We start from the raw sequence: 27,915 nt of genomic DNA, 5'->3' as shown, positions 1-27,915 counted from the left end.
GCATCTCTCCATAGACTTGCATTGTCTTGCACTCGAATCTGTCCCTTTCCAATATGGCGGACGCGCCGACGCGGCGACAATATGGCGGCCATTTTGTAAATATATCTCTAACGTTGCTGTTTTCACACGCGGAAGTTGTTTTCAGTCAGTAACAATGTTGGACTTCAAACTGTTCGGCGTTAATTTATAACGCAAACACAACCAAAAGAGTGCCTGAGAGCTCAAATGGGGGCGGTGTCGTGTCACCGTTTGACGACGTTTGTGCCATCAAATATGAAACCGGAAGCTAATTTGATTAGCTATCAAGCTAAATAAGTGGGGTCAGTTTGTTGGCAAAGGGTGCTGTTTAACACAAAAATGTCTCTTCTGGAATCAGAAGAAAGTACTCCTCTGCTCAAAGGAGATGCTGACAGGTGAGTGAAGAGTTTGAGATGATAATAATACACATCTCTGAGTGAAGTTTTACACACTTTATGCTTTTCCAACGCATTAACAGTAAACAACAACATCAGCAGTAAATAAGCGGAAGTAACATTACTTCCGGAAATAACATCATAAAACAAGTGAAGGATCCGGGTTTGTGCTGGGGGGTTGTGCTGTTACAGGAAAGTAATCAGTTCAGGCTGGTGTAATGAAGCGCTGTCACTGTTGATTATTTTCTTACAGCAGCATCCCCTGGGGATTATTCCAGAAAGCAGTTAATGCGACTTATCATACCCCTTGTGTGTGTGTGATGCATGAGATGCATGGATATGATGCAGAGTGACGGTGTTTATCCGAAACAGGCTTGACGTTCACTTTAAGATGTGTTTCATGCACGAACCTGAGTGTTTGTAATCTGGGCCGAAGTTCGTTATGAAGTCGTATACAGGTTCTGAGTGTTAATAATGATGATAATATTAATGTCTGGTCTTGTCATGTCTTCTTAAAGCACACAGGATGCTGAGAGGAGCCGGTGGAGGTCGATCAGGGTCATGTACTTCACCATGTTCCTCAGCAGCGTGGGTGAGATCGAGAACTTACTGTATTCCCGTTCTTATGAACTGCTGTGTAACTGTAACAGAAACAGCTCTATACACAGAGATATTCCACTGCACGTGTAATGTAATGCTCTTATCCGTATCTGCTTAGTTTTATTTAAGTAAAAAGTGTCAGCGTGGTGTGTGAATTCTCCTCACGTCATCGTTATTGTATATATCTGTATTTTTTTTTCCGAATAGGAAAGGAATAATGGGCAAAAAGTCCTAAAGGAAGAACACAAAGATTATAAGTTAGCACGCTATAAGAAGGAGGCTGGGATATCGGCGAAGTATTGACTGATGCCCGGGCGCCAAAACTTTTCCACACGCCAAATTTCAAAACGTGTTCTTTCCGTTATTGAGAGATCGCGATGCGTAGCCGGGAGTCCAAGAGAGCAAATATTTGTGTGGGTGGGAGGGGCATACACTTGTGCCCAAAAGTTTGCACACCCCTTGCAGAATCTGCTAAATTTTAATACTGTTAACAAAACAAGACGGATGATAAAAATCCCATGTTGTTGTTTATTTAGTCCTGTCATGGATGAGCTATTTCACATAACAGATGTTTACATATCACCGATCATCCTGTTCAAAAGTTTACACCCCCCTGTCTCTTAATGTATCGTGTTGTCTTCTTGAGCGTCAGTGAGCGTTTGCACCTTGTGTAATAGTCGTGTACGAGTCCCTCGGTCGTCCTCGGTGTGAAAAGACTGACCTGAACATCATATAGTCGCTGTTGGAAAGATTCCAAATATACAAAAGATGCTGGAAAAGTAAAGAACATGCAAGATCTGGAGGATTTTCCTGAAGAACAGTGGGCAGTTTAACTGCTCGGGACAAACGAGGGACTCGTGAAGAACTCTCACAGAACATACACACATCATGTCGTGGATCAGACAGGTAACAACACACAATATTAATAATCAAGGGTGTGTAAACTTTTAAACAGGGTAATTTTTATAAATTCATCTATTGTTTTGTGGACTGTATGTAAACATCTGTTATGTGAAATAGATTATCCATGTCAGGACTAAATAAACGACAACATGGGATTTTTATCATCCGTCTTGTTTTGTTAACAGTATTAAAATTTAGCAGATTCTGCAAGGGGTGTGCAAACTTTTGGGCACAACTGTATTCTCTCTCTTCTCTGTCAATCAGAGCAACACTAGCCAATCACGGGCTCCGTGAACATCGCTTAAAATTCAGTATATCATGCAATATTAAATAATATAAAAATGTAAATATTTATATATTCGTTCTGTTTTTTTTTAACAACTGATATTCTCTCCAGGTTTTACAATCGTCATCACATCCATATGGCCTTATCTACAAAAGGTAAAGACGCTGTGTGTGTGTGTGTGTGTGTTCTTGTGAAATCGGTTCTTTTTACCACTTGCTATTGATAACATCAGACAGCTGAGTGCAAAAGTTTACACACCCCTAAGATGCAAAGAATGCTGAAGAGTACGAAATGTCATTTCTGTTCAAACAAAAGCTGTAGCAAAATGTATTTAAGATAAATAATGCCTTTCAAAAGAACTTTGTAACAAATATTAATGGTCAAGTAGTGTCTTTTCAAGAACTCCGTAAATTAGAAAATGTTTCATTTCCTTTTTTTTTTTGATTGAGAGAGAAATATTCCAAAAACTTTTTGTTGATTTTGTGTGTTTAGCGATAAGGGTAGCGATAGGGTGGTACCTACCTACTGATAACTGCTTAATCAACTGATAGTTTTTAAATGTACTGTACTTTTCAAGTAAATATATAATTATTACTATATATGAACTATTAATGAATATTAAAGTCATGAAAAGACATGCATCCATGCGTCCAAAGGAACCAAAAAGTAACACTCCAAATAACAAATAAAAACAGAGACATCCAAAATGAATCAAAAAACATTTCAAATAACACGACAAAATGTCGCGCTAGTTTTTATTTCGCCTCTAGAGGCCGCTCTCGTACCGTATATCGACAGCGGACTGTTCTCAGCTGCTCCCGCAACGGACGCGAAAACTATCAGTGTGGATTTTTGCTGATAACGGATAGTTCCAGCGATAATCGGTTATCTGTGCCGATTAATCCCAGAAACCGATTGACCTCTAGTCTTATTGGTAGTTACGCCAACATTTCTTCTTTAAAATAGTGGTATACTCCAGAGATCATGCGGGATGCAAACTTTTGCACGCCGCTTAAGAGGAACTAATGTGTAGGATTAAATCCGAGCTACCGTTATTTTGTGATTTTTAGATTGACGACAGCGCAGACGCCAGTTTTCTGGGTTGGGTGGTGGCTGCGTTTAGCCTGGGACAGATGGTGGCGTCGCCCCTGTTTGGACTTTGGTCCAATCACAGGCCTCGAAAGGAGCCGCTGGTGTGTTCCATCGTCTTGAACGTTGCAGCGAACATGTACTACTCCTACGTGTACCTGCCTCCGTCTCACAACAAATACCACATGCTCCTGGCTCGAGCGTTCGTCGGATTTGGAGCAGGTAACGAGAGAACGCGAAGAATCGCGATGTACCCGATGCTCGATATTGACCTCTGTGGAATGTCCTGCAGGTAACGTAGCTGTCGTGAGGTCTTACGTAGCAGGAGCCACCTCGCTGAAGGAGAGAACCGGCGCTATGGCTAACATGAGCGCCTGCCAGGCTCTGGGCTTCATCCTCGGCCCAGGTACCTACCGAATATACATTTACAACACGGATTAGCGTAATCGATTATCTTCTTGTATCGAACAGGGAAGCGCATGATGGATCCTGTAGTGTGCGATGTTTTTAAGTGAAAAGCGTACTGTAGGTTGGAGGTTTAAAAGGACACGGGGCGTATTTCTAGCTCTTCAGGCTGGTCTCTCGTTTATCGGTGAGAACGGCTTCAGCGTGGACGTCGTTCACCTGAAGTTGAACATGTACACGGCTCCGGCGCTGCTCGCCGCCTGCTTCGGTGTCATCAACATCCTGCTAGTCGTCATCGTCCTGAGGTAACGCTGCAGATTTGTTCTCATTACATGTTTTGGGTGAAATATCTTTTCGATCCTTTCCCTTGAGACGTAGCGTTTGAGAAAATATGGTGCGATTGCTAAAGGTCTGAAATGACACCAGTTTCTCTTACTTTGAAGGTGAAAAAAATGGAAATATGCTATGAGGGAAGCCCTAGTGTCTGTTTTGTTGCTGTGTAGGCAACAGTTTCAGTGTTTCAGTTCATACTGCAGTTTATCTATCGCATGTTGTTATGTTTTACCATTTAACAGGATACTCGAGATACATAAACTTGTTGACGTGACCAAACTATATTTATAAATGTCATCTCGGATAGTGTTCAGTTTTTTCATCACGTTTCAATCACATTTTGATTCGCCGTGCCATGTGAAAAGGAAGTGCAAACAGCATTGCCCGGTCACGTGACACGGAATTTTTTTCTTATGTCAAGGTGAAAAGACCTCTTTTTTTTAAAGTTACATGTACATGTAAAGTTACATAAAATGTAACTAATAACAAAAATAATAGCTTTGTATTACCGCGTATCAAAAAATAGGAGAAAAAAAATTACCGTTGCCACGTGGCAACATCGTGCAGTAAAAGTTTTAAATACAAGTCTTATGCACATACATACACTTCTTCTTTTTGTTGATTTATTGATTTATTTATTTATTTATTTGCTTCTACCAGAGAGCATCGTGTAGATGACCACGGCAACCAGATCAGAGCGATCAACTACGTCTCGGAAGGTAGCGTACCCGTTCGATTTACGGCAACTACACACACTTCGGCTTGTCTTAACGTTTATCCCGTCCCGTACAGGGCGTGATTAGGAGAAGCGCTTCGGAGCTAGAGAACGGCAACGGGAGTGAAGTCGTATTCCTCGAATTAGTTATTTCGAGCGTACGGTATGTTCTGTAATATAGCCGACCGCAGACTCCTCTTTTAACTCGTTCATCAAAATAAATGACAATGCGAGACCTTTAGGGTGAGGTTTCAGAGGTGATTCTTTAATCTCACAGATATCTTTCTGAACGTGACGCGTAAGGACCGAAACACCTCCGTGTTACAGGAAAACAATCAGTGATAGGCTGGTGTGGTGAGGTGAAGCGGAGTCACCGGTACTTACTACCCCAGCGTGGATCGTTTTCACTGGCGCAGCAGTGTGCGGTTCCTCGGCAGTTTGGCGAGGGTTTAATTTCATCGCATGTATTAAAGAGCAATATGTCATTGTTGTTTTTATCCATTTACAGTTGCACGTTACAATGTAGAACATCACAGAAACTACTGAGTTCCACTCACGTCCTCGTGTACGTTATAGCAGCTCTAAACACTAGTTCCCTCACCAGCCTCTCTCTCTCTCTCTCTTTCTCTCTCTTTAAGATGATAAGTCGAAGCAATGCAGCTTGTTGCCGAGAAACCACGAAAAAGTGCTTCGAAGCACTAGCACTGGAGACTCCTTCCATAAATGTTTAACAAATGTCTCTTTACAGAAGCCTCACCTTATCAACAATAAAGACGCCGTGAACGTGCCGTTACTATAGAGACGATAACGTATTAGAAGGAGTACATTTAATATAAACCTGTGATTTGTACCTGAGCTGCTGGGATTAATTAATGAATTAATTAACACCTTCTGACCAATCAGAATCCAGAATGTGGTCCGTTTTATCTCTGCTAGATTGCTTGCTTAATGTTTGTGCGTTATTTTTCGATGCGTCTGTTTATATGTATACATACTGCCTCCTGGAGGTCTGGAGACTTGAGAGGGTTATGGCCAAACATTTCTTCAGACTATTTCTTCTCTTGATTTCACCAGGATATACCCAAATCTTCACCCCCCGCCCCCCAATTCATAATCCACTGTATCCGAGCGTCTTTAGGCAAGATTGTAAGAAAAGGAAACATGTTACGTTCGTGTACGTAACATGTATTGTTCTTATCTTTACAGAGCAGCTAGCCGTGCCTCCCGAAGTGGAAGGAAACATCGACCAGGTCGCAGTGCTTACATCCAACGTCCTTTTCTTCGTCATCCTCTTCATTTTCGCTGTGTTTGAAACGTAAGTGCTCATCTGGAGTGTTAGACAAAACACATGAGCGCCATGAGCCGGTTGCTCGGCGTTTTAAATGAGAATGACCATATACGGTTATCTGGGGCGTTTCTTTATGCAAATGAGCGTGGTCATGCACAAGCACGTCAATTTAGAACGTGTAGGATTTACCCGTGCGGTTGTGTGTACACGCGTGTGTGCGGTTCTTCTGCGCGGATTTTCATGTAATCGTGTAAACAGTGGTGGTGTTTTTTTTTTGTTTTTTTCTCCTCTGCAGTATATCCACTCCTTTATCCATGGACATGTTTGCGTGGACGAGGAAAGAAGCCGTCCTGTACAACGGGGTCATTTTGGCGGCCATTGGCTTAGAGTCTGTTATAGTGTTCCTCGTGGTGAAGGTGATCTCTGTGCGGTATGTTCTGGCGTTGTTTCCGAATATTTTGTGCAGTCACGCTGATTAAATGCACTTTCAGACAAGTCTGCTTTTCATTTTAATTTCGTTCCTCCCCACTCGACATGAGCAGACTTGTTCGTGTGTGTTGTGAAAGAATGATCATTACTTAGCAGGAACAATCCAGAGAGAAGAGTAATTACTAATAATGCGTTAGTAATAGTGGTTTTATTGTTGAACAGGATCATGCAGGTCACACTTTGTTCCCCCCTTCAGGTTTGGTGATCGTCCAGTGCTCTTGGGTGGCCTAGTCATCATATTTATCGGCTTCTTTATCCTGCTCCCCTGGGGGAACCAGTATCCAAAAATTCAATGGGCAGGTGAGGAATTCTGCTTTATAGTTGAGACACTATGGCACCATTCCGTATATCCCTGAAACACTTCTTTCATGTGAACCCAGGTAGACTTCTCAAATACTACTAACTAAGTAGACCTTTTGTCTATTTTTAGAACCTTCCTAATTCTCAAATATATTTTTTTCTCCATTCAGAAACATGTTTTACTGCACTAGATTTCTTACGTTCCTATTCCTAATGAAAGATATTCCCCGAGGAATTTCTCGAAATGTCGATCGTTGTTGGAGTGGTGTTAGATTTTATACTACATAGTGACAGAAAAAGTCCTGGTTAAATATAAAATATAATGTTCTAATGTAATAACGCCATCCATCAGTATATCCATCCATCCATCCATCCATCCATCCATCCATACACCCCCATCTATCCGTATATCCCATCCATCCATTCATCAACCAGTATACCCGTCCATCCATCCGTATACCCCATCCATCCATCTGTCCACCAGTATACCCCCATCCATCCGTCTATCCATCCATCTATCCATCCATCCGTATACCCCCATCCATCCGTCTATCCATCCATATACCCCATCCATCCATCTATCAGTATACCTCCATCCATCAGTATATAATGTTCTAATGTAATAACGCCATCCATCCATCCATCCATCAATCCGTATACCCATCCATCCATACATCAGTATACCCCATCCATTCATCCTTCCATCTATCAGTATATCCATCCATCCTTCCATCTATCAGTATATCCATCCATCCTTCCATCTATCAGTATATCCATCCATTCTTCCATCTATCAGTATATCCATCCATCCTTCCATCTATCAGTATACCATCCATCCTTCCATCTATCAGTATACCATCCATCCATCAGTATGTCCATCCATCAGTATACCCATCCATCTATCAATACACCCATCCATCAGTATACCCATCCATCTATCAATACACCCATCCATCAGTATGTCCATCCATCCATCCATCCATCAGTATACCCCATCTATCCATCCATCCATCCATCAGTATACCCCATCTATCCATCCATCCATCAGTATACCCCATCTATCCATCCATCTATCAGTATACCCCCATCCATCCATCAGTATACTCCATCCATCCATCAGGATACTCATCCATCCATCCATCAGTATACTCCATCCATCCATCAGGATACTCATCTATCCATCCATCAGTATACCCCATCTATCCATCCATCCATCCATCTATCAGTATACCCCCATCCATCCATCAGGATATCCATCCATCCATCAGGATATCCATCCATCCTTCCACCCTGTTTACCTGTAGCAGTAGTAAAGCAAATAAATGTAAAATGAATATATAATATTTGAAACATTTATAACGTTTCTAAACAGTTTTTGCACGTATTTGTATGTTATAATATCACTCCATTGTTTAATATTTGCTTTCTGGGCTCCACAGATCTTCAGAACACCTCCATGCCAGCTTTGGTGCGTTCCCCAGTCTCTAACAGTAGTGTGGAACCGACCGGATGCCCTTCAGATCAGATCTGGTGCCAGTTCACCCCCGCCATCCACCTGGCACAATACCTCACATCCGATATCCTCATAGGAGTGGGCTACCCCGCCTGCAACGTCATGTCCTACACACTGTACTCGAAGATCCTGGGACCCAAACCACAGGTGTGGTGCTGATGCTGATTCAGTGAATTTAATATTGAAGCTTTATTGCACAGTGTGTGAAACCAGAGTATCTAAGTCTTTTAATAGTGTTTCAGAGCAAAGAAGTGGTTTCTCTCATTTATTTCCATAAATGTGTGTGTGTGTGTGTGTGTAGGGTTTGTACATGGGCTGGCTGACAGCCTCAGGCAGCGGTGCTCGCACCCTGGGCCCCGTGTTTGTCTCTCAGGTCTACACCAACTTGGGTCCTCGCTGGGCCTTCAGTCTGATCTGCGTTATCGTCCTGGCGGCCATCGTGCTCCTCACAGCTATGTACAGACGACTTATAGCCTTCTCCGTGCGCTACAGAATGATACACGAGGGCTGACGTCAGAGGACTAACCGTATTCTACCTTCAAGGACTAAAGACTCCAGGTTCTGGGGGATGGATGGAAGATTCCCCGAAACTTGTTTTAAAGTCCATAAACCTTTTTACACTATGTTGAATAATAAATGTGTCGAGTCCACAGGAAATAGAAAAACAGAACCTAGGACGAGCGAGGGTATTTTAAAATGTATTAAATAAATAGTGTGATTTTCCGCACGAGCCCGGAAGAAACCGGAGACACTGTCTTGACACTTTACAACTAATTTTTATTATTAACTTTACAAAACGTATTAATGTATACACGTGGATGCTGGTTATAGTGAAGAACTGGATGCTCGGGGTTTGGTACCCGAGATGAATTCATTTCTACTTATTTAACTTCTTATTGTCCAGAGTTTCATTTTAATCCTGTTCTGACGTGTATTTTCATTTAATCCAGTTGTATAAATGACATTCCCTGTGTAAAACGGGTCGGAAAGTATTTTCTTTGTGGATGCTCCGGGACAAATATAGCGCGAGAGTCGTTCTGTAAAAGCCCGAATGGATCCGACACAGAGGGCGCGTCTCGATCAGATCCCCGGTTCGGTGATCAGGGCGTCGGCCATTTTAAGCTCCGTCTCAATCGCAAAATCCTACTGGAACTTTCGCGCCATTAAAAAAAAATCCCACAATGCACCGCATAAACCAGGGAGCATCGATGCTCACCATGTTCCCTTACGCGAAGTGACGCCGTGTTTTCCGAATAAAACGGCGGACGAGCTCTCCGCCAACTTCGTCTGCAAGATTAAGTAGCTTAAATGTTTTTAATGATTTTTTAAAAAAAAAAAAAATCCTACGATCCTGATTAAAGTACAGCGACGGATACATGTATCATTAAGCTAAAAAATAATCATATGACGACATGTCAGAAAAGAGATCAGTCTGTCGTTGATGGATGCCAGCGGTGACGTTTTACAACGCGAGTACGTAGTCATGTCGCTGGAAAAACTGTCCCAGTGCCACAACTTATGTACACTATATACTGATTCGCCACCTAGAGAACTGATTGAGACGCACCCTAACTCTGAAAACGTACTTCTCATCCATTAAATAACCGAACTACCGTCGATCTGTTGTGAATTTAGCTAAAACAGCTATTTTAACAAAAGCTCATTATAGCACGGGGTGATTTAATCACCTGACGTATACACTTTTATTGACCGTAATTCACGAGGGTCTGTCTTTAATAAGTAAAATCTCCTACTTAGACAACATAGTACGTTTTGTTTAGTTTCGTTTTGTTCGTTTTCTTTGTATTTAGTGCGCTGTATGTGTGCAGCCATTTTGTATCGTGTCGTCCGAACTCCCAGTGCCGACTCCCAAATGATATTCCCCGGATCGTTTTTACTTTAATCCACGACGCGCTGTAAATCGAGAAACGTTCTCGAACGACGACGACGGTGTTTCCGGAGCACGTTCTAATCACAGCGTTGTCTGAATTCCGTCCTCACTACTGCTCCCTATACCGTACAGTGCTTTCTGTATATCGATCAATGGTTCTTAAACTTATTGTAGCCTGGAATAACATTATTTCAAAGCTTGGTAGGTATGACATGCGAAGTGGAGAGGGAAAAGGAAAAAAAAAAAAACACGGACGCCTCCGTGAAAGTGTGTCTTATGTGAGCTCTTATGTGTCTTATGAGCTCTTTCGCGGAGATGTTTGTTGGTAAATGAGACGTTTTAGCTGTTCTCATGTTCAACACGCGTGAATCGGTAAGGGGTTGGGCTTGAACGCGCATCGGGATGTCACATGACGCGTCTCGCGCCAATCTGTGGTAACTTTTAAATAAACAAAATCGCATGCTCCTCGGAGTATTGTGGAGTTTGCTCACAAAACCCTCGAGGGACTGATTATAGAATTAACCGAGTACTGTGTCTAAAGCCGATACTGTTATAAACTGTGTGAGCGGCCATGTTGATGACGCATCACTCCATCAGTAAACATGGAAGGAACTGGTAATTGGGAAGACGAATCCAAGTTGGAGTTGAGGGGGCGTTTTTTGCGAGCTTTGGGATCATGGGATTTGACCTCACGACCTTTCCGATCTCTGAGACAACTACCCAACAACTACTGACCGCACTTTAGTATCAAGTTCCTAATGACCCAGAGTGTGAGAGTGTATATAATTTATTTTCTCCGTCCAGTGAATGATGCTAAACTGTCCGCCGGGCCGCCCAGTTCATGATGCGTGCTCCGTCTGTACTCATGTGACCTTTTTCTTCTTCTTCCTGTGGGCGTTCTTCCCCTTCCTTTTCTTCTTCCAAGCCATGTGCTTGTCGCCGTCGTGTTTGGACGCTCCCGTGGCACTCGGTACACTGTAAAAGACACACGAGATCCGTAAGCATACGCTACTAATACGGATAAATACGGACGCTGTGTAAGATCGCTCACTTTCTCTTGTGTTTGAGAGGACAGGCTTTGTGTTTGTGTCCAGGATCTCCACAGTTGTAGCAGCCGGTTTGTCCGCAGCGATGATCCGGAAGTACGCAACGAGCGCAAGAGGAACAGTGACGCCATGCTGAGAGAGGATAACAGGTGACCGTTTTTTTTTTGTTGCGCTGGAGTCATCTTCGTCTTCAGAACATTATTGTGATTTATTACTACATCGTTCAGTTTTCACGCGTACAGTCCCGTCGGAAACCGTCGGAAGGGCAAGGCCGATTCATTTGGGGGTGGGGGTATTTTTTAACATGTGACTGACAGGTGTTTGTTGTTACCCAGGTGTGTCCTGTTTGATCGATTGATTGAACAATAACTAGCTCTGAACATCTACTCTTGGTTTTAGCCTTCGGTTTCACCTGTGAAGACTGCATTTGTTGTTAAAAAGGATAAACCCACATGAAGACCAGAGAGCTGTCTATGGGAGAAAAGCGAGCCATTTTGAAGCTGAACAAGAGGCACTGAACAAATATTTTGGAGTGTGATCTGAAACCCATATGTCTTTGGTGCATAGCACAAACAAATGAATTGGCCTTGCCATTCCAATAGTTTCAGAGGGGACTGCATATATATATATATCTCGTAACATCGTAGCTAAATACATCTTGGATGATTGAGAAATTGTGTTGATTGATTTCAAGAAGTAACACTTACAAGGCTTCACACACTTTCCACATTCAGAACAATGCCTCCATGGTCTTCCATTCTGGGGGGGGGGCAACAACCAAATAACCGGCGGATTTATTTATTTATTTATTTATTAAATACAACAACCCTGAAAAACCACGAGGCCTACCTTGGACGTGCAAGCGTTACATTCGGGGCAGTGTCGGTTCTCCGCTGAGACGCATCTCTCACAGATGCTGCAAAACCTGAGGGCGTAAGCGTCGGATATTTCACTTCCTGGGCAAAAATGATGAACGGAATTAAAGAACGCATGCCCGTGTGTGTGTTCAGGTGTTACCTGTAGCCTTCCTCCTTTGGCAGGACGATGTCTTTGGGACAGAGGTTAGTGAACAGGCGGACCGGGGATTGCTTACGGCCCGTCGTCCCGTGCTTGTACAGAGGATGGTTATCATAATCCACCTGCAGTAAATAAATAAATAAATAAATAAATAAATAAATAAAAGTCTTGATATTTGTCTAACGTTTTGTCTCCCCCCCCCTCCTTTTCTTACGCAGAGTCCATTACCTGATAATCCAACATGGTGAACGCAGGGAAGCAGTCGAGGATCCTCGGTTCAAAGAAGTATGGGAATATCCAGACCATGGGCATCTCGGACACGCCGCTCTCTGCAGAACGAGGGTTAGAATGATCGGGGGCGTATCAATACAATAAGCGACTCTTGTTTGCATCCGAGCGCGTGAAGCTTGCGCTTCGCACTCAAAACCCATGAGGGAGGGGGTGCAAACTTTTGCACCAAACTACACTTGCGTCTTCATACGCACCGGTTCCGTGTAGACTCCTCCACGTGTGTGATATCTTCGAGAACGTCTGGCCTAGAAGCTTCACCAGACCTCCGAAGGGTGGATCTGCTACCATCACTACTTTATTCCCATCTTCCTCCGACAGGAAGTCCCGGAAAACCTCGACCGCTTCCTGTACAGACGGGAAATCGGACAATTCGATGCGATCGCACGTATATGCATGTATAGATTTACATAAAAACGTGTGCAGGATCTTTTACCTTTCCGTCAAAGAAGTGATGATTAAACATGTTATAATGACAGAACTCGTCCCGTGTGTAGAACTGGGAATATCTGAACGAGGGAAAAGCGCAAGAACATCAGACGTTATTCTTCTCACGTCGCTGCACATGCACCTACACGCACACACCGACACACGCGCACACAGGCTTTGGCTTGTTATGGGCTTATTAAAATGTTCACAGCGGATTCAGCACATACCAGAGAAGAACATTCAGAGAGCGAGAGAGAGAGAGAGAGAGAGCGAGAGAGCACAAGAAGAGACTTTCATTCCCACACTGTACTGTAAGTATCGACCTACTGGTATTTTCTCATCTTGAATGAATTGCTAGCACATTTTTGGGTCTGCTGTGTATGAATTCATCATTATCATCCACGACTACAGAACACGAGGAACTGTGCAGGATATTCTGAAGGTCTGTAAAAGTCTTAATTCCGCTAAATTCGCCTCACGGATAGAGAGATTGGTTACAGAGACCGTTCGGGGTTCGGAGCGTTTATCCGTGTGCCCCTGTCTTAGAAGAGGAACAGAACAACTCCGTTCTAGCTGTATTATAGAGCGAGTTTATGTTTGGGAACGAAGCCGTTGGAACAACAGTACAGATTTATTCCGTTCTAAAACGTAGTTCTGCTTTTCCCCCCGATTCTAGAATAAGAATATCACTTACTCTTAAAATTAATGTTTCTTTTTTTGGAACTGAAAAATTGAAATCGGTTAATTCTATTGTAGAAATCTACCCCCCCCCCCCCATTCCACCTATTCTAGAATGAAGCAATCCTTCTCCCCTGTTCTAGAATGTAGCTCTCCATTCTCCCCATTCTAGAACAGCATTTATTGCAGAATAAAATTCTTTTTTTATTTTAACTTTTAAAGATAGGAATAGAAAATGTAAATTATATTCTAGAGCAAACGCCCAATTCTAGAATATAGCAACCCCCCCCCCCCCCCCCCCGTTCTAGAGTATTGCTACTCTTTTTTTTCTACATCTCCCCCCTCATATTGGAGATAGAATATTCTGTATTATAGAATAAAGCATCCTAGATTTCATTTCTTTTATAAGCGAAAGATGCACTAGAATAGCTTAATTCTTTTCTAGAATATTACTACTTTTTTCTACGTGTTCTAGAATGTAGCTCTCCATTTCCCCCTATTGTAGAATACCACTGATTATAGATAATGTCAATTTAATTCTAGCCTAACCCCGCCTCCTTCCCCATTCTAGAAAAACAATAGGTCTTTATGCTAGAATACAGCGTTCTAGATTTCTTTTTATATATAATAGAATTGGTTCATTCTTCCACAGAATATTGCTACCCTTTTCTACGTGTTCTAGAATGTAGCTCTCCATTTTTCCCCTGTTGTAGAATACCATTGATTATAGAAAATGTTCATTTTATTCTAGAGTAACCCCGCCCCCTTTCATAAAAACTATTTTCTTCTAGAATGTTTTTAACAGAACGATGACATACAACAGGTGCTAGAATGTAACCCCCCCCCCGTTCTAAAATGTAGTGATTATTCTTTTTCCTCCATTCTAGAAAGAATGTAGTAAACCCGCAACCCCTCACTGTTCTAAAATGTGGCTATCCTTTCGCCCATGTTCTAGAATTGACCTCTCTCTCCCATGTTCTAGAATTGACCCCTCTCTCTCCCCATGTTCTAGAATTGACCCCTCTCTCCCCATGTTCTAGAGTTGAAATCTCTTCCCCCATGTTCTAGAATTGACCCCTCTCTCCCCCCATGTTCTAGAATTGACCTCTCTCTCCCCCCATGTTCTAGAATTGACCTCTCTCCCCCCATGTTCTAGAATTGACCCCTCTCTCCCCATGTTCTAGAGTTGAAATCTCTCTCCCCCATGTTCTAGAATTGACCTCTCTCCCCCCATGTTCTAGAATTGACCCCTCTCTCCCCCCATGTTCTAGAATTGACCCCTCTCTCCCCCCATGTTCTAGAATTGACCTCTCTCTCCCCCCATGTTCTAGAATTGACCTCTCTCTCCCCATGTTCTAGAGTTGAAATCTCTTCCCCCATGTTCTAGAATTGACCCCTCTCTCCCCCCCATGTTCTAGAATTGACCTCTCTCTCTCCCCCCATGTTCTAGAATTGACCCCTCTCTCTCCCCATGTTCTAGAATTGACCCCTCTCTCTCCCCATGTTCTAGAATTGACCCCTCTCTCCCCATGTTCTAGAGTTGAAATCTCTTCCCCCATGTTCTAGAATTGACCCCTCTCTCCCCCCATGTTCTAGAATTGACCTCTCTCTCCCCCCATGTTCTAGAATTGACCTCTCTCTCCCCCCATGTTCTAGAATTGACCTCTCTCTCCCCCCATGTTCTAGAATTGACCTCTCTCTCCCCATGTTCTAGAGTTGAAATCTCTTCCCCCATGTTCTAGAATTGACCTCTCTCTCCCATGTTCTAGAATTGACCTCTCTCTCCCCCCATGTTCTAGAATTGACCTCTCTCTCCCCCCATGTTCTAGAATTGACCTCTCTCTCCCCATGTTCTAGAGTTGACCTCTCTCTCCCCATGTTCTAGAGTTGAAATCTCTTCCCCCATGTTCTAGAATTGACCTCTCTCTCCCCCCATGTTCTAGAATTGACCTCTCTCTCCCCCCATGTTCTAGAATTGACCTCTCTCTCCCCCCATGTTCTAGAATTGACCTCTCTCTCCCCCCATGTTCTAGAATTGACCTCTCTCTCCCCCCATGTTCTAGAATTGACCTCTCTCTCCCATGTTCTAGAGTTGAAATCTCTTCCCCCATGTTCTAGAATTGACCTCTCTCTCTCCCCCCCATGTTCTAGAATTGACCTCTCTCCCCCATGTTCTAGAATGTACATATCCTTGTTTTCCCTCTATTCTATAAAGCGAATATTCTTTATTCTAGTACTACGTGATTGTAATGTTTCTGGGAACAGGACAGGTTTTCTCTACCCCCCCCCCCCCCCCCTTTTTTCTAGATTAAGAATGCTCTTTATTCTATAATAACGTGTTCGAGAATGAATCTATGATTGTGTTTTTGATCGGTCAGGGTAAAGTTTGGAACGCTTCTGCACTGAATACCTGTCTCTGCTTCAGACATGTTTCAACATATTGCACCCTATCTTCCTGGAGAAAGGACCTGATTACACACCTGGAGGGAATACAGCGTTACCTGCTGCGTGAGTAAAGCAGAAACGATCAAGAGATCCATGGAACCCACTAGCAACGAAGCATGACATGAGGATTTATTCTTGTTTTTTTTTTTATTTTTTTATATGTTTAATAGAGTTTGCAGAAATGGCAGAGGAAGAGGGCGCACCACAGCCACCGCCAGCCGAGTCGCTCTGTCTGGCCTCGGTCACGCAGCCCTACCCCCGTTCTCCGAAAACACTCCGTAAACCCGACGCCGCCCCGCTCGAATACTCACAGGTCTGCTTACGTTCCGTAAGAACTTTGTGTCATGATCGCGATGTTCACACGGCACACTTGTGTATGTTAAAGCCGTCTGTCTGAACATCAGGAACAGCTGTCCTGCTGGCTGGAGGAGCTGGAGAAGGAGAGCAAGTGGACCGAAGCTCATATGGCGTCTCTGAAAAAGCGCCAAGCCAACCTCAGCGTAAGGGCTAAGCGAATCGTTTTAAAGGTGCGGTCTGTAATGTTTAACGACGTCGTACGGAAGCTAGCCGAGGATTCCCGTATACTGTACGGATCCGTCTCTTCAGGTCTTTTCGTTATAGCAGTTACAATGTAAGTCAGAACAAGATCCAAGTTATTTTGTGGACATTCCACTATATTAAACGTAACAATAAATGGATAAGAGCAACGGTATCAGTGGAATAAAACACTACTTCAGGGTGATAACGCTAACTCCGCTACATCACAACATCCCGTTGTTGATTATTTTCCTTGCAACACGCGGTGGTTTTATTCCGTAGACGGCTAATATGTGCGATGAGACACGCCCAACGTTCCACGCTGACCGCTTTACGCAAGAGAAGCCGAACTTTAGCATCGTCGACTCTTCTTTCTAGCGCAACAGGAAGTCAGAGTAGAATAGAGTGGCTCTGCCCACTTTTTAAACAGCCAATAGCGTTCCGCGCTTACCTGACAGCCTGGGCTAAGCCGTACAGTCAGCACCACGGATTTTTATCACCGAGGTTGGATCACGTCAGGTTCTAGAGCGCATTTGACCGGGCAGAAAATCTGCTCAGAAGTGCAGGATGACGTCATCAAAGCGGTCGATCCGTACCGGCGGTAGAGCGAGAGCGAGACCGTGCGGTTTGAACGCGTGCGTCTTCTGAATGCGAATTTTCTCATCGTTTCCGAGCGCGCGAGCTCATAGAGAACCTCGGGCCGAACGTTTTGACGCTAAAAGACGCTATTTTTGATTCCGCGTGGACGTTAAAGCTGATTTTTATCCGCTGTTGTCGACACTCTGACCTCTCCCCTGTCCCTGTTCTCGGCGGTGAAGACGAGCGCGGAGACGATGGAGCAGCAGGTGCGCGAGCGATTCGAGGCCGTGCGTCTGGCCCTGGAGAAGGAAGAACAGGCCGTCCTGGGCTCGCTAGAACAAGAGCAGAGGGAGAACAGCAGCAGAATGACGCGTCTCCTGAACGACTGGAACCAGCACCTGAAACTGGTGCGCAAACACATCAGCACCGTCAGGACGCTGCAGGAGAGAGGAGCCGAGAGCCGGCAGCAGGTACTCGTCACGCTGCACTAAGGAACACGTCTGATGTGCAGTATATAAACGTGTGAATGTTTATACAGCTAAAAATACATCACACTCTCCTGATTTATTTTTTTTAGGTCTCTCCTGGAAATTTCAGGTAAGTCATCTTCAGAATAACTTGCAGCTGCGCGTTAACGTTAATAATGAATTATTAATGCATGATTAATGCGTTTTCGTAATGCGGGCGGACTTTTTTGCGTAGCTGCCATAAGAAGCAGGACGCGGCTGAACTGGCCATCGGGCCGAACGACGAAAACTTCCAGAAGCTCATGAAGGTTCTGGGGAAGATCTCAAAAGATCTGCAAGTCCGACTCCAGAAAAAGAGCTTGCTGCTCGGTAAATAACCGACGTCTTTTTTTTAATTAGTCGCAGATAAACATCACTGAACCGCGACTGGTCAGAAGGTGCTGTTGAATTTCCTGCAACAGCGGTTCAGAGTGGTTTATCTCAGACATCCTGGACCGATCTGCTCATGATATCCCACAATGCACCACAATATCTATTCCCGCACGGTCTACAGACTAATCTAGTTGTATATCCTGTATTTTCTCGCCAGACTCCACTGTGGTGGTGATTGACAGGACAGCCTGCCACAGACAGATCAAGGTGACTCTGAGTGGGCGGGGCTTTTACGTCTCTCCTGACGACAGCTCGGCTCTTATCCACCCTCTGCAGTTCGATCAGACCTGCTGTGCCCTGGGCTTGCCCGCTATAAGTTCGGGTCGGCGTTACTGGGAAGTGGACGTTCACTGTTGCTCTTCCTGGGCTGTGGGCGTGGCTTACGGCAGCCTGCACAGGAAAGGGCAGGACAAAAGCACAAAACTGGGCAGGAACAGACTCTCGTGGAGTCTGGAGTTTCGGGACGGGCGTCTCTCGGTGTGGCACAACGACCGGCACTTGACCCTGTCCGCTCGGGCGGCGCCAGACAAAGTGGGCGTGTTTGTGAACTACCAGAAGGGACGCGTCGCGTTCTACGACGCAGACGCCGTGAAGCTGCTGCAGGATTTCTCAACGAGCTGCACGGGCGTGTTCGAGAGGGCGCATCATCAGTTCACCGAGCCCGTGTTCCCCGCGTTTCGCTTTTTCAGAGCCAGAGATCGACAGCCTGTTCCAGATCACATGGAGATCTGTGACCTCGGGCTCTGACGCGCGAGTCTGCGGCAATACTGAAACGCACACGGACCCCGTCCTGCAGCTTTGAGTCTTCTTCCCGCTCTGGCTTTATATTCTATGCTACATTTTAATGCAACAAATACTCCAGAAACATAGCACTGCACTTTAAGTCAGTGTGGATGACTTAATCATGAGTTGACAAAATAAACATGCTATTAAATTTGGATGAAAAGTAATTTACGCTTTGAACAGAAAAGAAAAACGACGGCCGCATCAATTCATGCTCTAAAACAATCTTGTTAAGTTGATTAGGCGAATTAAAAAACTACTACTAATAACAAGCAGGAAAGGCTTAATGTCGTTAACGTTAACTCTCTGCTAGCAAAAGTCCCAAAAGTTCATTAGACGTGCTCTTACCTGAAATCAATATCCAGTAATAAACTCCTCATGGTGTTAGACTTGTCCTCCGTGCTCCGGATGTTAATCAGCTCGTGTAATCTGCGATTAAGTAATAAAAGTTAGTTCGTGTAAACCGTACTTAATTCAGTGTGAAATAACACAACGGGCTAATTTACAAACTAACTGTTAGGAGCTTTCGATACTAAGGGGGTCACTGAAGTGTGGAACGACGCCGTAACCAGGAGTGGACGCTTTTGGAATGACGGGCAGCTAATAAACAGCAGGAAGAATCCACCACCGCGGGTCCGAGAGATCCTAAACTGGCTGTACTCGCCGGGTAGGCGGGGCACAGTCTCATCCAGCTGTCAATCACTAGCCAATTACGGACGTCTGTGAGATCATGTATGCGGAAGAGTGCAGACAGCACTTTCCTTAGTTTGGAAGTTCTTAAGTAGCGGAGTTTGTAAGTTTGTTTTGTAAACAAGTTAGAATAAGTAAATAAGAATGTTAGCTTGTAAGTCAGATAGTTTGTTAGTAAGTTCGTAAACAGGTTAGTTCGTAAACAAGTTAGTTCGTAAACAAGTTAGTTCGTAAACAAGTTAGTTTGTTAGTAAGTTCGTAAACAAGTTAGTTCGTAAACAAGTTAGTTTGTAAACAAGTTAGTTCGTAAACAAGTTAGTTCGTAAACAAGTTAGTTCGTAAACAAGTTAGTTTGTTAGTAAGTTCGTAAACAAGTTAGTTCGTAAACAAGTTAGTTCGTAAACAAGTTAGTTTGTTAGTAAGTTCGTAAACAAGTTAGTTTGTAAACAAGTTAGTTTGTAAACAAGTTAGTTCGTAAACAAGTTAGTTTGTAAACAAGTTAGTTTGTTAGTAAGTTCGTAAATAGGTTAGTTTGTAAACAAGTTAGTTTGTTAGTAAGTTCGTAAACAGGTTAGTTTGTAAACAAGTTAGTTTGTTAGTAAGTTCGTAAACAGGTTAGTTCGTAAACAAATTAGTTCATAAACAAGTTAGTTTGTTAGTAAGTTCGTAAACAGGTTAGTTTGTAAACAAGTTAGTTTGTTAGTAAGTTCGTAAACAGGTTAGTTTGTAAACAAGTTAGTTTGTTAGTAAGTTCGTAAACAGGTTAGTTTGTAAACAAGTTAGTTTGTTAGTAAGTTCGTAAACAAGTTAGTTTGTAAACAAGTTAGTTCGTAAACAAGTTAGTTCGTAAACAAGTTAGTTCGTAAACAAGTTAGTTTGTTAGTAAGTTCGTAAACAAGTTAGTTCGTAAACAAGTTAGTTCGTAAACAAGTTAGTTTGTTAGTAAGTTCGTAAACAAGTTAGTTTGTAAACAAGTTAGTTTGTAAACAAGTTAGTTCGTAAACAAGTTAGTTTGTAAACAAGTTAGTTTGTTAGTAAGTTCGTAAATAGGTTAGTTTGTAAACAAGTTAGTTTGTTAGTAAGTTCGTAAATAGGTTAGTTTGTAAACAAGTTAGTTTGTTAGTAAGTTCGTAAACAGGTTAGTTTGTAAACAAGTTAGTTTGTTAGTAAGTTCGTAAACAGGTTAGTTCGTAAACAAATTAGTTCATAAACAAGTTAGTTTGTTAGTAAGTTCGTAAACAGGTTAGTTTGTAAACAAGTTAGTTTGTTAGTAAGTTCGTAAACAGGTTAGTTCGTAAACAAATTAGTTCATAAACAAGTTAGTTTGTTAGTAAGTTCGTAAACAGGTTAGTTTGTAAACAAGTTAGTTTGTTAGTAAGTTCGTAAACAGGTTAGTTTGTAAACAAGTTAGTTTGTTAGTAAGTTCGTAAACAGGTTAGTTTGTAAACAAGTTAGTTTGTTAGTAAGTTCGTAAACAGGTTAGTTTGTAAACAAGTTAGTTTGTTAGTAAGTTCGTAAACAGGTTAGTTCGTAAACAAATTAGTTCATAAACAAGTTAGTTTGTTAGTAAGTTCGTAAACAGGTTAGTTCGTAAACAAGTTAGTTTGTTAGTAAGTTCGTAAACAAGTTAGTTTGTAAACAAGTTAGTTTGTAAACAAGTTAGTTTGTTAGTAAGTTCGTAAACAGGTTAGTTTGTAAACAAGTTAGTTTGTTAGTAAGTTCATAAACAAGTTAGTTTGTAAACAAGTTAGTTTGTTACTAAGTTCATAAACAAGTTAGTTCGTAAACAAGTTAGTTCGTAAACAAGTTAGTTTGTTAGTAAGTTCGTAAACAGGTTAGTTTGTAAACAAGTTAGTTTGTTAGTAAGTTCGTAAACAGGTTAGTTCGTAAACAAGTTAGTTTGTTAGTAAGTTCGTAAACAAGTTAGTTTGTAAACAAGTTAGTTTGTAAACAAGTTAGTTTGTTAGTAAGTTCGTAAACAGGTTAGTTTGTAAACAAGTTAGTTTGTTAGTAAGTTCATAAACAAGTTAGTTTGTAAACAAGTTAGTTTGTTACTAAGTTCATAAACAAGTTAGTTCGTAAACAAGTTAGTTCGTAAACAAGTTAGTTTGTTAGCAAGTTCGTAAACAGGTTAGTTTGTAAACAAGTTAGTTTGTTAGTAAGTTCGTAAACAGGTTAGTTCGTAAACAAGTTAGTTTGTTAGTAAGTTCGTAAACAAGTTAGTTTGTAAACAAGTTAGTTCGTAAACAAGTTAGTTTGTAAACAAGTTAGTTTGTTAGTAAGTTCGTAAATAGGTTAGTTTGTAAACAAGTTAGTTTGTTAGTAAGTTCGTAAATAGGTTAGTTTGTAAACAAGTTAGTTTGTTAGTAAGTTCGTAAACAGGTTAGTTTGTAAACAAGTTAGTTCGTAAACAAGTTAGTTTGTAAACAAGTTAGTTTGTTAGTAAGTTCGTAAATAGGTTAGTTTGTAAACAAGTTAGTTTGTTAGTAAGTTCGTAAACAGGTTAGTTCGTAAACAAGTTAGTTTGTTAGTAAGTTCGTAAACAAGTTAGTTTGTAAACAAGTTAGTTCGTAAACAAGTTAGTTTGTAAACAGGTTAGTTCGTAAACAAGTTAGTTTGTTACTAAGTTCATAAACAAGTTAGTTCGTAAACATGTTAGTTTGTAAACAAGTTAGTTCGTAAACAAGTTACTCTGTTAGTAAGTTCGTAAACAAGTTAGTTTGTAAGTATGTTGGTTAGTTTCTTAGTAAGTTAGTTTGTAAACAAGTTAATTTAGTTTGCATATTATTTTCTAAGCACGACTGTCAGTAAGAATGTTAGCTTGTAAGTCAGTTCCTAAGTAGGTTAGGTTGTATGTAATTTAGTTAAGTAAAGTAAGTATGTTTATGTGAAATAAGTCTGTACATTGGTTTGTAAGTAAGTTCACAATTAAGTTTATAAGAATGTTAGTTCCTAAATAAGTTTGTTATTAAGAATGTAAATCGGTCTGTAAGTTCGTAAGTTAGTTACTTCGTAAGATCACAAGTAGCTAAGTTCGTAAGTTAGTTAGTCTGTAAATAAGTTAGATTTGTTTAGTAGATTCTAAGTAAGTTTGCCAGTAGAAGTGTCGTAGCTTGTAAGCAGGTTAGTTTGTAAACAAGTTTATACAACAGTTAGTTCCGGTCCACTATTCCCGATTGGTCGGGCAGCGTTCCGAGAGTGCCTTTATTTCCCGTAATGGTACGGGGATGTTTCACTGTGTTTATCACTCCACTTTTCCGTGTCCGCCACATAAAATTCCACTACTTGGAAACAGACACTGCGGTAGCGTTAGCAACATTATCAGCGGACATGTCAAACGATACTTTTTAGAGTTGAAATATAAAAGCTCGTCAGATGAAGATAAAAAGGGAAAAGTTCACGGATAAGAAGTTCGGAAGTATGTTGGTTTGTAAGTATTTGAACAGGGCATGCGGGTTATACTCACCGTGGCGTCCCTATGCAAAGAACCTTCCGGTATCCTAATCCAGAGAACACATCCAGAAGGAAATGGCAGCTGCGGTCAGCAAAGAGGTACTGCGCATTGCTCTTCTTATTCTCCAAAGCGCGCAGCAGTAGGCTGGGCCTCCTCAGACGCGCCACTGTGATGTCATCAGACAGCGCCTTGTGCGAGGCGTGAGCGCTCCGTTCGGCAGGAAGGAGCAGCAGCTGACAGTCCACACAGAACCTCCTCTGATCCAGCGGCAGGGAAACAAACTCTCTGAACCTGCCACAGGAGTGAAACACGTCAGCCTGCTCTAAAGTGCCGCACGGCGTAGCGGTACTATCTGTACTATCCGTACCCCGATTAAGTACCTGTGTCTGTTTCACACTTAACAGTTTCTCTGGAGGTTGTGGTGTAGGGATGATGAGTAAAATACTACTCCAAAATTCATACATTTATTTCATATTCTTTAATAAACTTTTTTTTTTTTAAAAAAAGGTTCTTCAGTGTTAACGCGTGTCATTTATCTCCCGCACAGAAGGAAATACCACACCGCGAGTTTGTTTTTAATCACGAGGTGATTACCATAAGGGTGCCAATAATTTGTTTTAATTAGTTTTAAAAATGATGTGTTTGTTTGCGACATTAAATACAGTCCCCTCTGAAACTATTGGAACATCAAGGACGATTCATTGATTTTTATTGTAGACGTGGGTTTGAGTTCAAAAGACGTTCCTCGTTACCCAGGTGTGTCCCGTCGAACAATAAATCGCTCTGAACATCTACTCTTGGTTTCATCCTTCAGTTTCACCCGTGAAGACTGCATTTGTTGTTAAAAAGGATAAACCTACACGAAGATCAGAGAGCTGTCTATGGGAGAAAAGACGGGGAATCGATCCGAGTCACTGCACAAACACTGGGCGTAGACAATACAACGACTCGGACCGTCCTGAAAAAGAAAGAAACCACTGGTGCACTGAACAACGGACGCCGAATGGCTCAGTGACATCACCGACAACCTCCACAGGGGCAGGGGTGAAGGTCTCACAATCCACCGTTCGAAGAAGAAATATCGAGGCTGTGCTACAAGATGCTGCCCACTCATCAGCAGTAAGAATCAGAAATCCAGACCGGAGTTCGCAAAGAAATACAGAGACGAGCCACAAAAGTCCTGGAACCGAGCTGGAACCCCTACCAAAGTGTGGAGAACGAATGATCCAAAACATACGAGCTCATCTGTGAAACATGGTGGAGGTAGTGTCATGGCTTGGGCCCGCATGGCTGCTTCTGGAACATTCTCACTGATCTTTATCGAAGATTGCCGTTCCAATAGTTTTGGAGGGGACTGCACAACACCAGGAGTCGCACCTGATCTGTAGCAGAATCTCAAAACGTTCTATCAAGCACCTAGAGCACCGAATACCTTCAACAGCACCATTATCTCATCTTATCCCCTATACAGTCAGCAAGATGCGGCTTACGGATAAGAAATGTGAAACTGAGCTAAACGTCGGCGACGAGAAAACAATCGCGTCACTCGATAAACGCGTCGAATCAAAATAAAACATTCTGACATCAATAGGGACAATTCTGTAAGACCAATCAGGGGTGTGCGTTGTTTCTAGCTCCGCCCACATTCCCCAGTTAGGTTGTCTTTGTACCTGCGCAAGAAGGGGAACCTAATTCTTAGTTATGGTATGGCGTGTATAACGTGTGACGGCTCACGACGCGACGGATGTAAAGTATTGATTGTGGTTATGTTACCTCAGGCAGTATTCTGAATGGGAGAATGAGGGCCTCTTCAACCGGTTCTGCTCCTCTCTCGCGTGCAGTCGCTCCTCTGATACCTGAAACATTATCATTAAAATAAGTATACGAATAAAACAAACAAAAAAAAAACAACAACATCAGAGAAAACAGATGTCAATCATATACACGTGGATGTGAATGTGTACTCAGACATACAACAGCAAACGAAATGAAATACCATCCAATAACATTCGATCTTACAACTACGCTCAGGAAACGGGTACAGAGGACCCTGTGGTGTACTTTTTAACGATCTGGAGAACAATAAACAACAAAATGTACATCACAAGTTTAAGAGACAATCACATCTGGCAATTACCAACATACAGTATTGTGACAAATAAAAAGACAGAAATAAAATAAAAAGAAAATAATGCAAAATAATAACACGGCAATTTATCGACAGAGGCTAGGATTAAGAATGGATTCAAATAATAAATAAATTCTTTTTTTTTTTATTTGAGATAAGATAAATTTGATTAACCCTCGAATTTATTTTGGAATTAATTTAATACTTTATAAATATATATATATACACGTACACACGCACAGTATTTGCACAGGATGATCGGTGTAAATTGTTAGTATTTTGTCTTCCGTGAAACACGTACATATCGTATGTAGCGGCTGAAGGGCGGTACTAAATGGGGAAGAAAAAAAAAGAAGATATTTAAACAAAATAAAAACTGACATGATCACCCTGTTCAAAAGTTTACCCCCCCCGGCTCTTAACGCATCATGTCTTCTTGAGCGTTTGCACCTTGTGTAGTAGTCGTGTACGAGTCCCTCGGTTGTCCTCGGCGTGAAAAGATGGACCTCGACATCATATAGACGCTGCTGGAAAGATTTCAAATATACAGAAGATGCTGGAAAAATAAAGAACGTGCAGGATCTGGAGGATTTTCCTGAAGAACAGTGGGCGGTTTAACTGCTCGGGACGAACGAGGGACTCGTGAAGAACTCTCACAGAACGTAAACACGTCACGTCGTGGATCGTCCAGGTAACGACACACAATATTAATAATCAAGGGTGTGTAAACTTTTGAACGGGGTACTTTTTATAAATCCAGCTATAATCTTGTCTTGTGGACTATATGTAAACATCTGTGATGTGAAATAGTTTATTCAGGACGGGACTAAATAAACAACATGGGATTTTTATCATCCGTCTTATTTTGGTAACAGTATTACGGTTTAGCAGATTCTGCAAGGGGTGTGCAAACTTTTAGGCACAACTGATATATATATATATATCAGACAAAAAGAGATTATCATTTTATTTCTGACGCTGACGTGCTAACATAAGTTCTATAATAAATCATTCAAACGGTACTTTATGGTTGGTACCGAACGTTAAATTTAACGGACGTGACCGGATATAAATAAATAAATAAATAAATAAATAAATAACAATAAGAAAACCTTCAGTTCCTTTACCTTTTCATTCTCCCACTGAAAGAAGCTGCAGTCTTTTCTGTCTCGACACGCAGAACAGGCGTAAAATCTCTTTCCGCTCTTCTCTCCTCTGCACGTGACCTGAAACAACACCGCGGGTCCTGCGAAACACACACACACACACACACACACACACACACACACGCGCGCAGCGTGAGCAGAAAATAAAGCCGTCTCACAGACGCTGGATCGGATCGAGATCTGGGGAATTCGGAGGTCGAGTCAACACCGTGAACTCTTTGTCGTGTTCCTGAACAGTGTGTGCGGTGTGTCAGGGAGCGTCATCCTGCTGAAAGAGGACACTGATATTAGGAACACCGTTACCATGAAGAGGTGTACTCGGTCTGCGACAGTGTTTAAGTAGGTGCTACGTGTCAAAGTAACACCACATGAACTCCAGGACCCGAGGTTTCCCAGCAGAACATCGCCCAGAGCATCACACCGCCTCCGCCGGCTCACCTTCATCCCATAGTGCATCCTGGTGCCATCTCTATCACAGGTAAGCCACACACACACACAGCCGTCCACATGATGTAAAAGAAAACATGATTCATCAGACCAGGCCACCTTGCTAGACCAGACGGACCTGTCTTCGCTCGCCACACTCATCAGTGAGCCTTGGACGCCCACGACCCTGTCACCGAGTCACCGTTTATCCTTCCATGGAGCACTTTTGGTGTGTACTAACCACTGCATACCAGGAACACCTCACAACACCTGCTGTTTTCGAGAAGCTCTGACCCGGTCGTCTCGCCATCATAACGCGGCCCTTATCAAAGCCGCTCGGATCCTTACACTCGCCCATTTTTCCTGCTTCCAACACGTCGACGTCGAGAACTGACCGTTCCCCCCCCCACCCCTCGACAGGTCATCAATATCATTCACTTCACCTGTCAGTGGCTTTAATCTTATGGCTGATCGATGTATATTTTAAATAAATAAATAAATAACTAAATAATACAGTATGCAAATAACTAAGTACACTATTCATGAGTAAACACACTCAGTAAGCTGAGGATTAGTAGGCACGCGAGTATGTATGCATGCATGTATACACAGTGTAAGTAAAGTGTGTAAGAACATAAACAGATCATTAATAAGTCACTTGTTTGTACGTAAACACCCCGCTATTGACGAACAAACACGTATGTTTACTTTAAGTAAATTATTCATAAAAAGGTAAGCAAGTACAGAAGTAAGCAAGCAAGCTGCTCATATCCCAGCAAGTATTAAATAAGTAAACTATTCATGAGTAAGTATGAAAGTAAACAAATAAATAGTCAAGTGTTTACACACACACACTCACCATGTGGACAATGCGGTGCATTTCTCTCCTCTTCACCCTGAATAATCACTTCCACTTCTCCGAGCTGCTCCATATCTCACACTTCAACCCCTGATCATCATCATCATCATTATTATTATTATTATTATTATTATTATTATTATTATTATTATTATTATTTAACTAAGTAATAACTTCACTCTCTGCACTCACGCCCTGCACAGCGGCGCCCTGTTGATTTAACTGTCGCCGGAATATGACGTCACTGCGTGTCCGCCCACTACATG

At 42.2% G+C, this 27,915-nt stretch overlaps 3 protein-coding genes across 10 annotated transcripts; 2 read left to right on the top strand and 1 right to left on the bottom strand.

Annotated features, from left to right (window-relative positions):
* The first annotated feature begins 106 nt into the window (after positions 1-106).
* mfsd8 (major facilitator superfamily domain containing 8) lies at positions 107-9,312 on the top strand. Of its 3 annotated transcripts, none has more exons than XM_017483187.3 (12): positions 107-413; positions 932-1,005; positions 2,314-2,357; positions 3,273-3,513; positions 3,584-3,697; positions 3,857-4,001; positions 4,690-4,748; positions 5,951-6,059; positions 6,328-6,462; positions 6,718-6,821; positions 8,261-8,481; positions 8,636-9,312. In XM_017483187.3, the coding sequence occupies exons 1-12, from the start codon at positions 358-360 to the stop codon at positions 8,843-8,845; spliced, it is 1,512 nt and encodes a 503-aa protein (XP_017338676.1). In that variant the 5' UTR covers positions 107-357; the 3' UTR covers positions 8,846-9,312. The 3 variants fall into 3 exon arrangements, with proteins under 3 accessions (XP_017338676.1, XP_017338677.1, XP_017338678.1); XM_017483188.3 differs by lacking the exon at positions 107-413 and adding an exon at positions 564-697; XM_017483189.3 differs by lacking the exon at positions 107-413 and having other exon boundaries at positions 943-1,001.
* Positions 9,091-27,915, bottom strand: zcchc4 (zinc finger, CCHC domain containing 4). The gene is made up of 14 exons (XM_017483195.3): positions 27,842-27,915; positions 27,650-27,739; positions 26,326-26,444; positions 24,844-24,926; positions 23,083-23,361; positions 19,275-19,355; positions 13,013-13,085; positions 12,774-12,924; positions 12,517-12,617; positions 12,289-12,410; positions 12,121-12,196; positions 11,979-12,030; positions 11,277-11,403; positions 9,091-11,200 (listed from the first exon to the last, which is right to left on the bottom strand). Exons 2-14 carry the CDS (start codon positions 27,720-27,722, stop codon positions 11,089-11,091), a joined length of 1,449 nt encoding a protein of 482 aa, XP_017338684.1. The 5' UTR covers positions 27,723-27,739; positions 27,842-27,915; the 3' UTR covers positions 9,091-11,088.
* On the top strand, positions 13,079-19,126 carry si:dkey-219e21.4 (tripartite motif-containing protein 14). 6 transcript variants are annotated; one of them, XM_017483190.3, is made up of 9 exons: positions 13,079-13,316; positions 13,417-13,447; positions 16,062-16,191; positions 16,299-16,441; positions 16,533-16,655; positions 17,484-17,714; positions 17,822-17,841; positions 17,947-18,080; positions 18,301-19,126. In XM_017483190.3, the coding sequence occupies exons 1-9, from the start codon at positions 13,207-13,209 to the stop codon at positions 18,888-18,890; spliced, it is 1,512 nt and encodes a 503-aa protein (XP_017338679.1). In that variant the 5' UTR covers positions 13,079-13,206; the 3' UTR covers positions 18,891-19,126. The 6 variants fall into 6 exon arrangements, with proteins under 6 accessions (XP_017338679.1, XP_017338680.1, XP_017338682.1 ...); XM_017483191.3 differs by having other exon boundaries at positions 13,081-13,316; positions 16,533-16,628; XM_017483193.3 differs by lacking the exon at positions 16,533-16,655 and having other exon boundaries at positions 13,081-13,316.

The sequence above is a fragment of the Ictalurus punctatus genome, chromosome 13, assembly GCF_001660625.3.
Source record: "Ictalurus punctatus breed USDA103 chromosome 13, Coco_2.0, whole genome shotgun sequence".
Classification (NCBI taxonomy): domain Eukaryota; kingdom Metazoa; phylum Chordata; class Actinopteri; order Siluriformes; family Ictaluridae; genus Ictalurus; species Ictalurus punctatus.
The sequence above is the reverse complement of the archived record's forward strand: the minus strand, read 5'-3'. Positions and strand labels throughout refer to the sequence as shown.

Coding starts and splice junctions, on each gene's coding strand:
- zcchc4 (XM_017483195.3), bottom strand. CDS start 27,722: ATGGAGCAGCTCGGAGAAGTGGAAGTGATTATTCAGGGTGAAGAGGAG. Junction 23,362..24,843: donor CATTCAGAATACTGCCTGAG/GTAACATAACCA, acceptor CTCCTGTGGCAG/GTTCAGAGAGTTTGTTTCCC. Junction 12,197..12,288: donor CCAAAGGAGGAAGGCTACAG/GTAACACCTGAA, acceptor TTACGCCCTCAG/GTTTTGCAGCATCTGTGAGA.
- mfsd8 (XM_017483187.3), top strand. CDS start 358: ATGTCTCTTCTGGAATCAGAAGAAAGTACTCCTCTGCTCAAAGGAGAT. Junction 4,749..5,950: donor GATCAACTACGTCTCGGAAG/GTAGCGTACCCG, acceptor TTATCTTTACAG/AGCAGCTAGCCGTGCCTCCC. Junction 8,482..8,635: donor TCCTGGGACCCAAACCACAG/GTGTGGTGCTGA, acceptor GTGTGTGTGTAG/GGTTTGTACATGGGCTGGCT.
- si:dkey-219e21.4 (XM_017483190.3), top strand. CDS start 13,207: ATGTTCACAGCGGATTCAGCACATACCAGAGAAGAACATTCAGAGAGC. Junction 13,317..13,416: donor TTTCATTCCCACACTGTACT/GTAAGTATCGAC, acceptor CCACGACTACAG/AACACGAGGAACTGTGCAGG. Junction 13,448..16,061: donor CTGTGCAGGATATTCTGAAG/GTCTGTAAAAGT, acceptor TTGATCGGTCAG/GGTAAAGTTTGGAACGCTTC.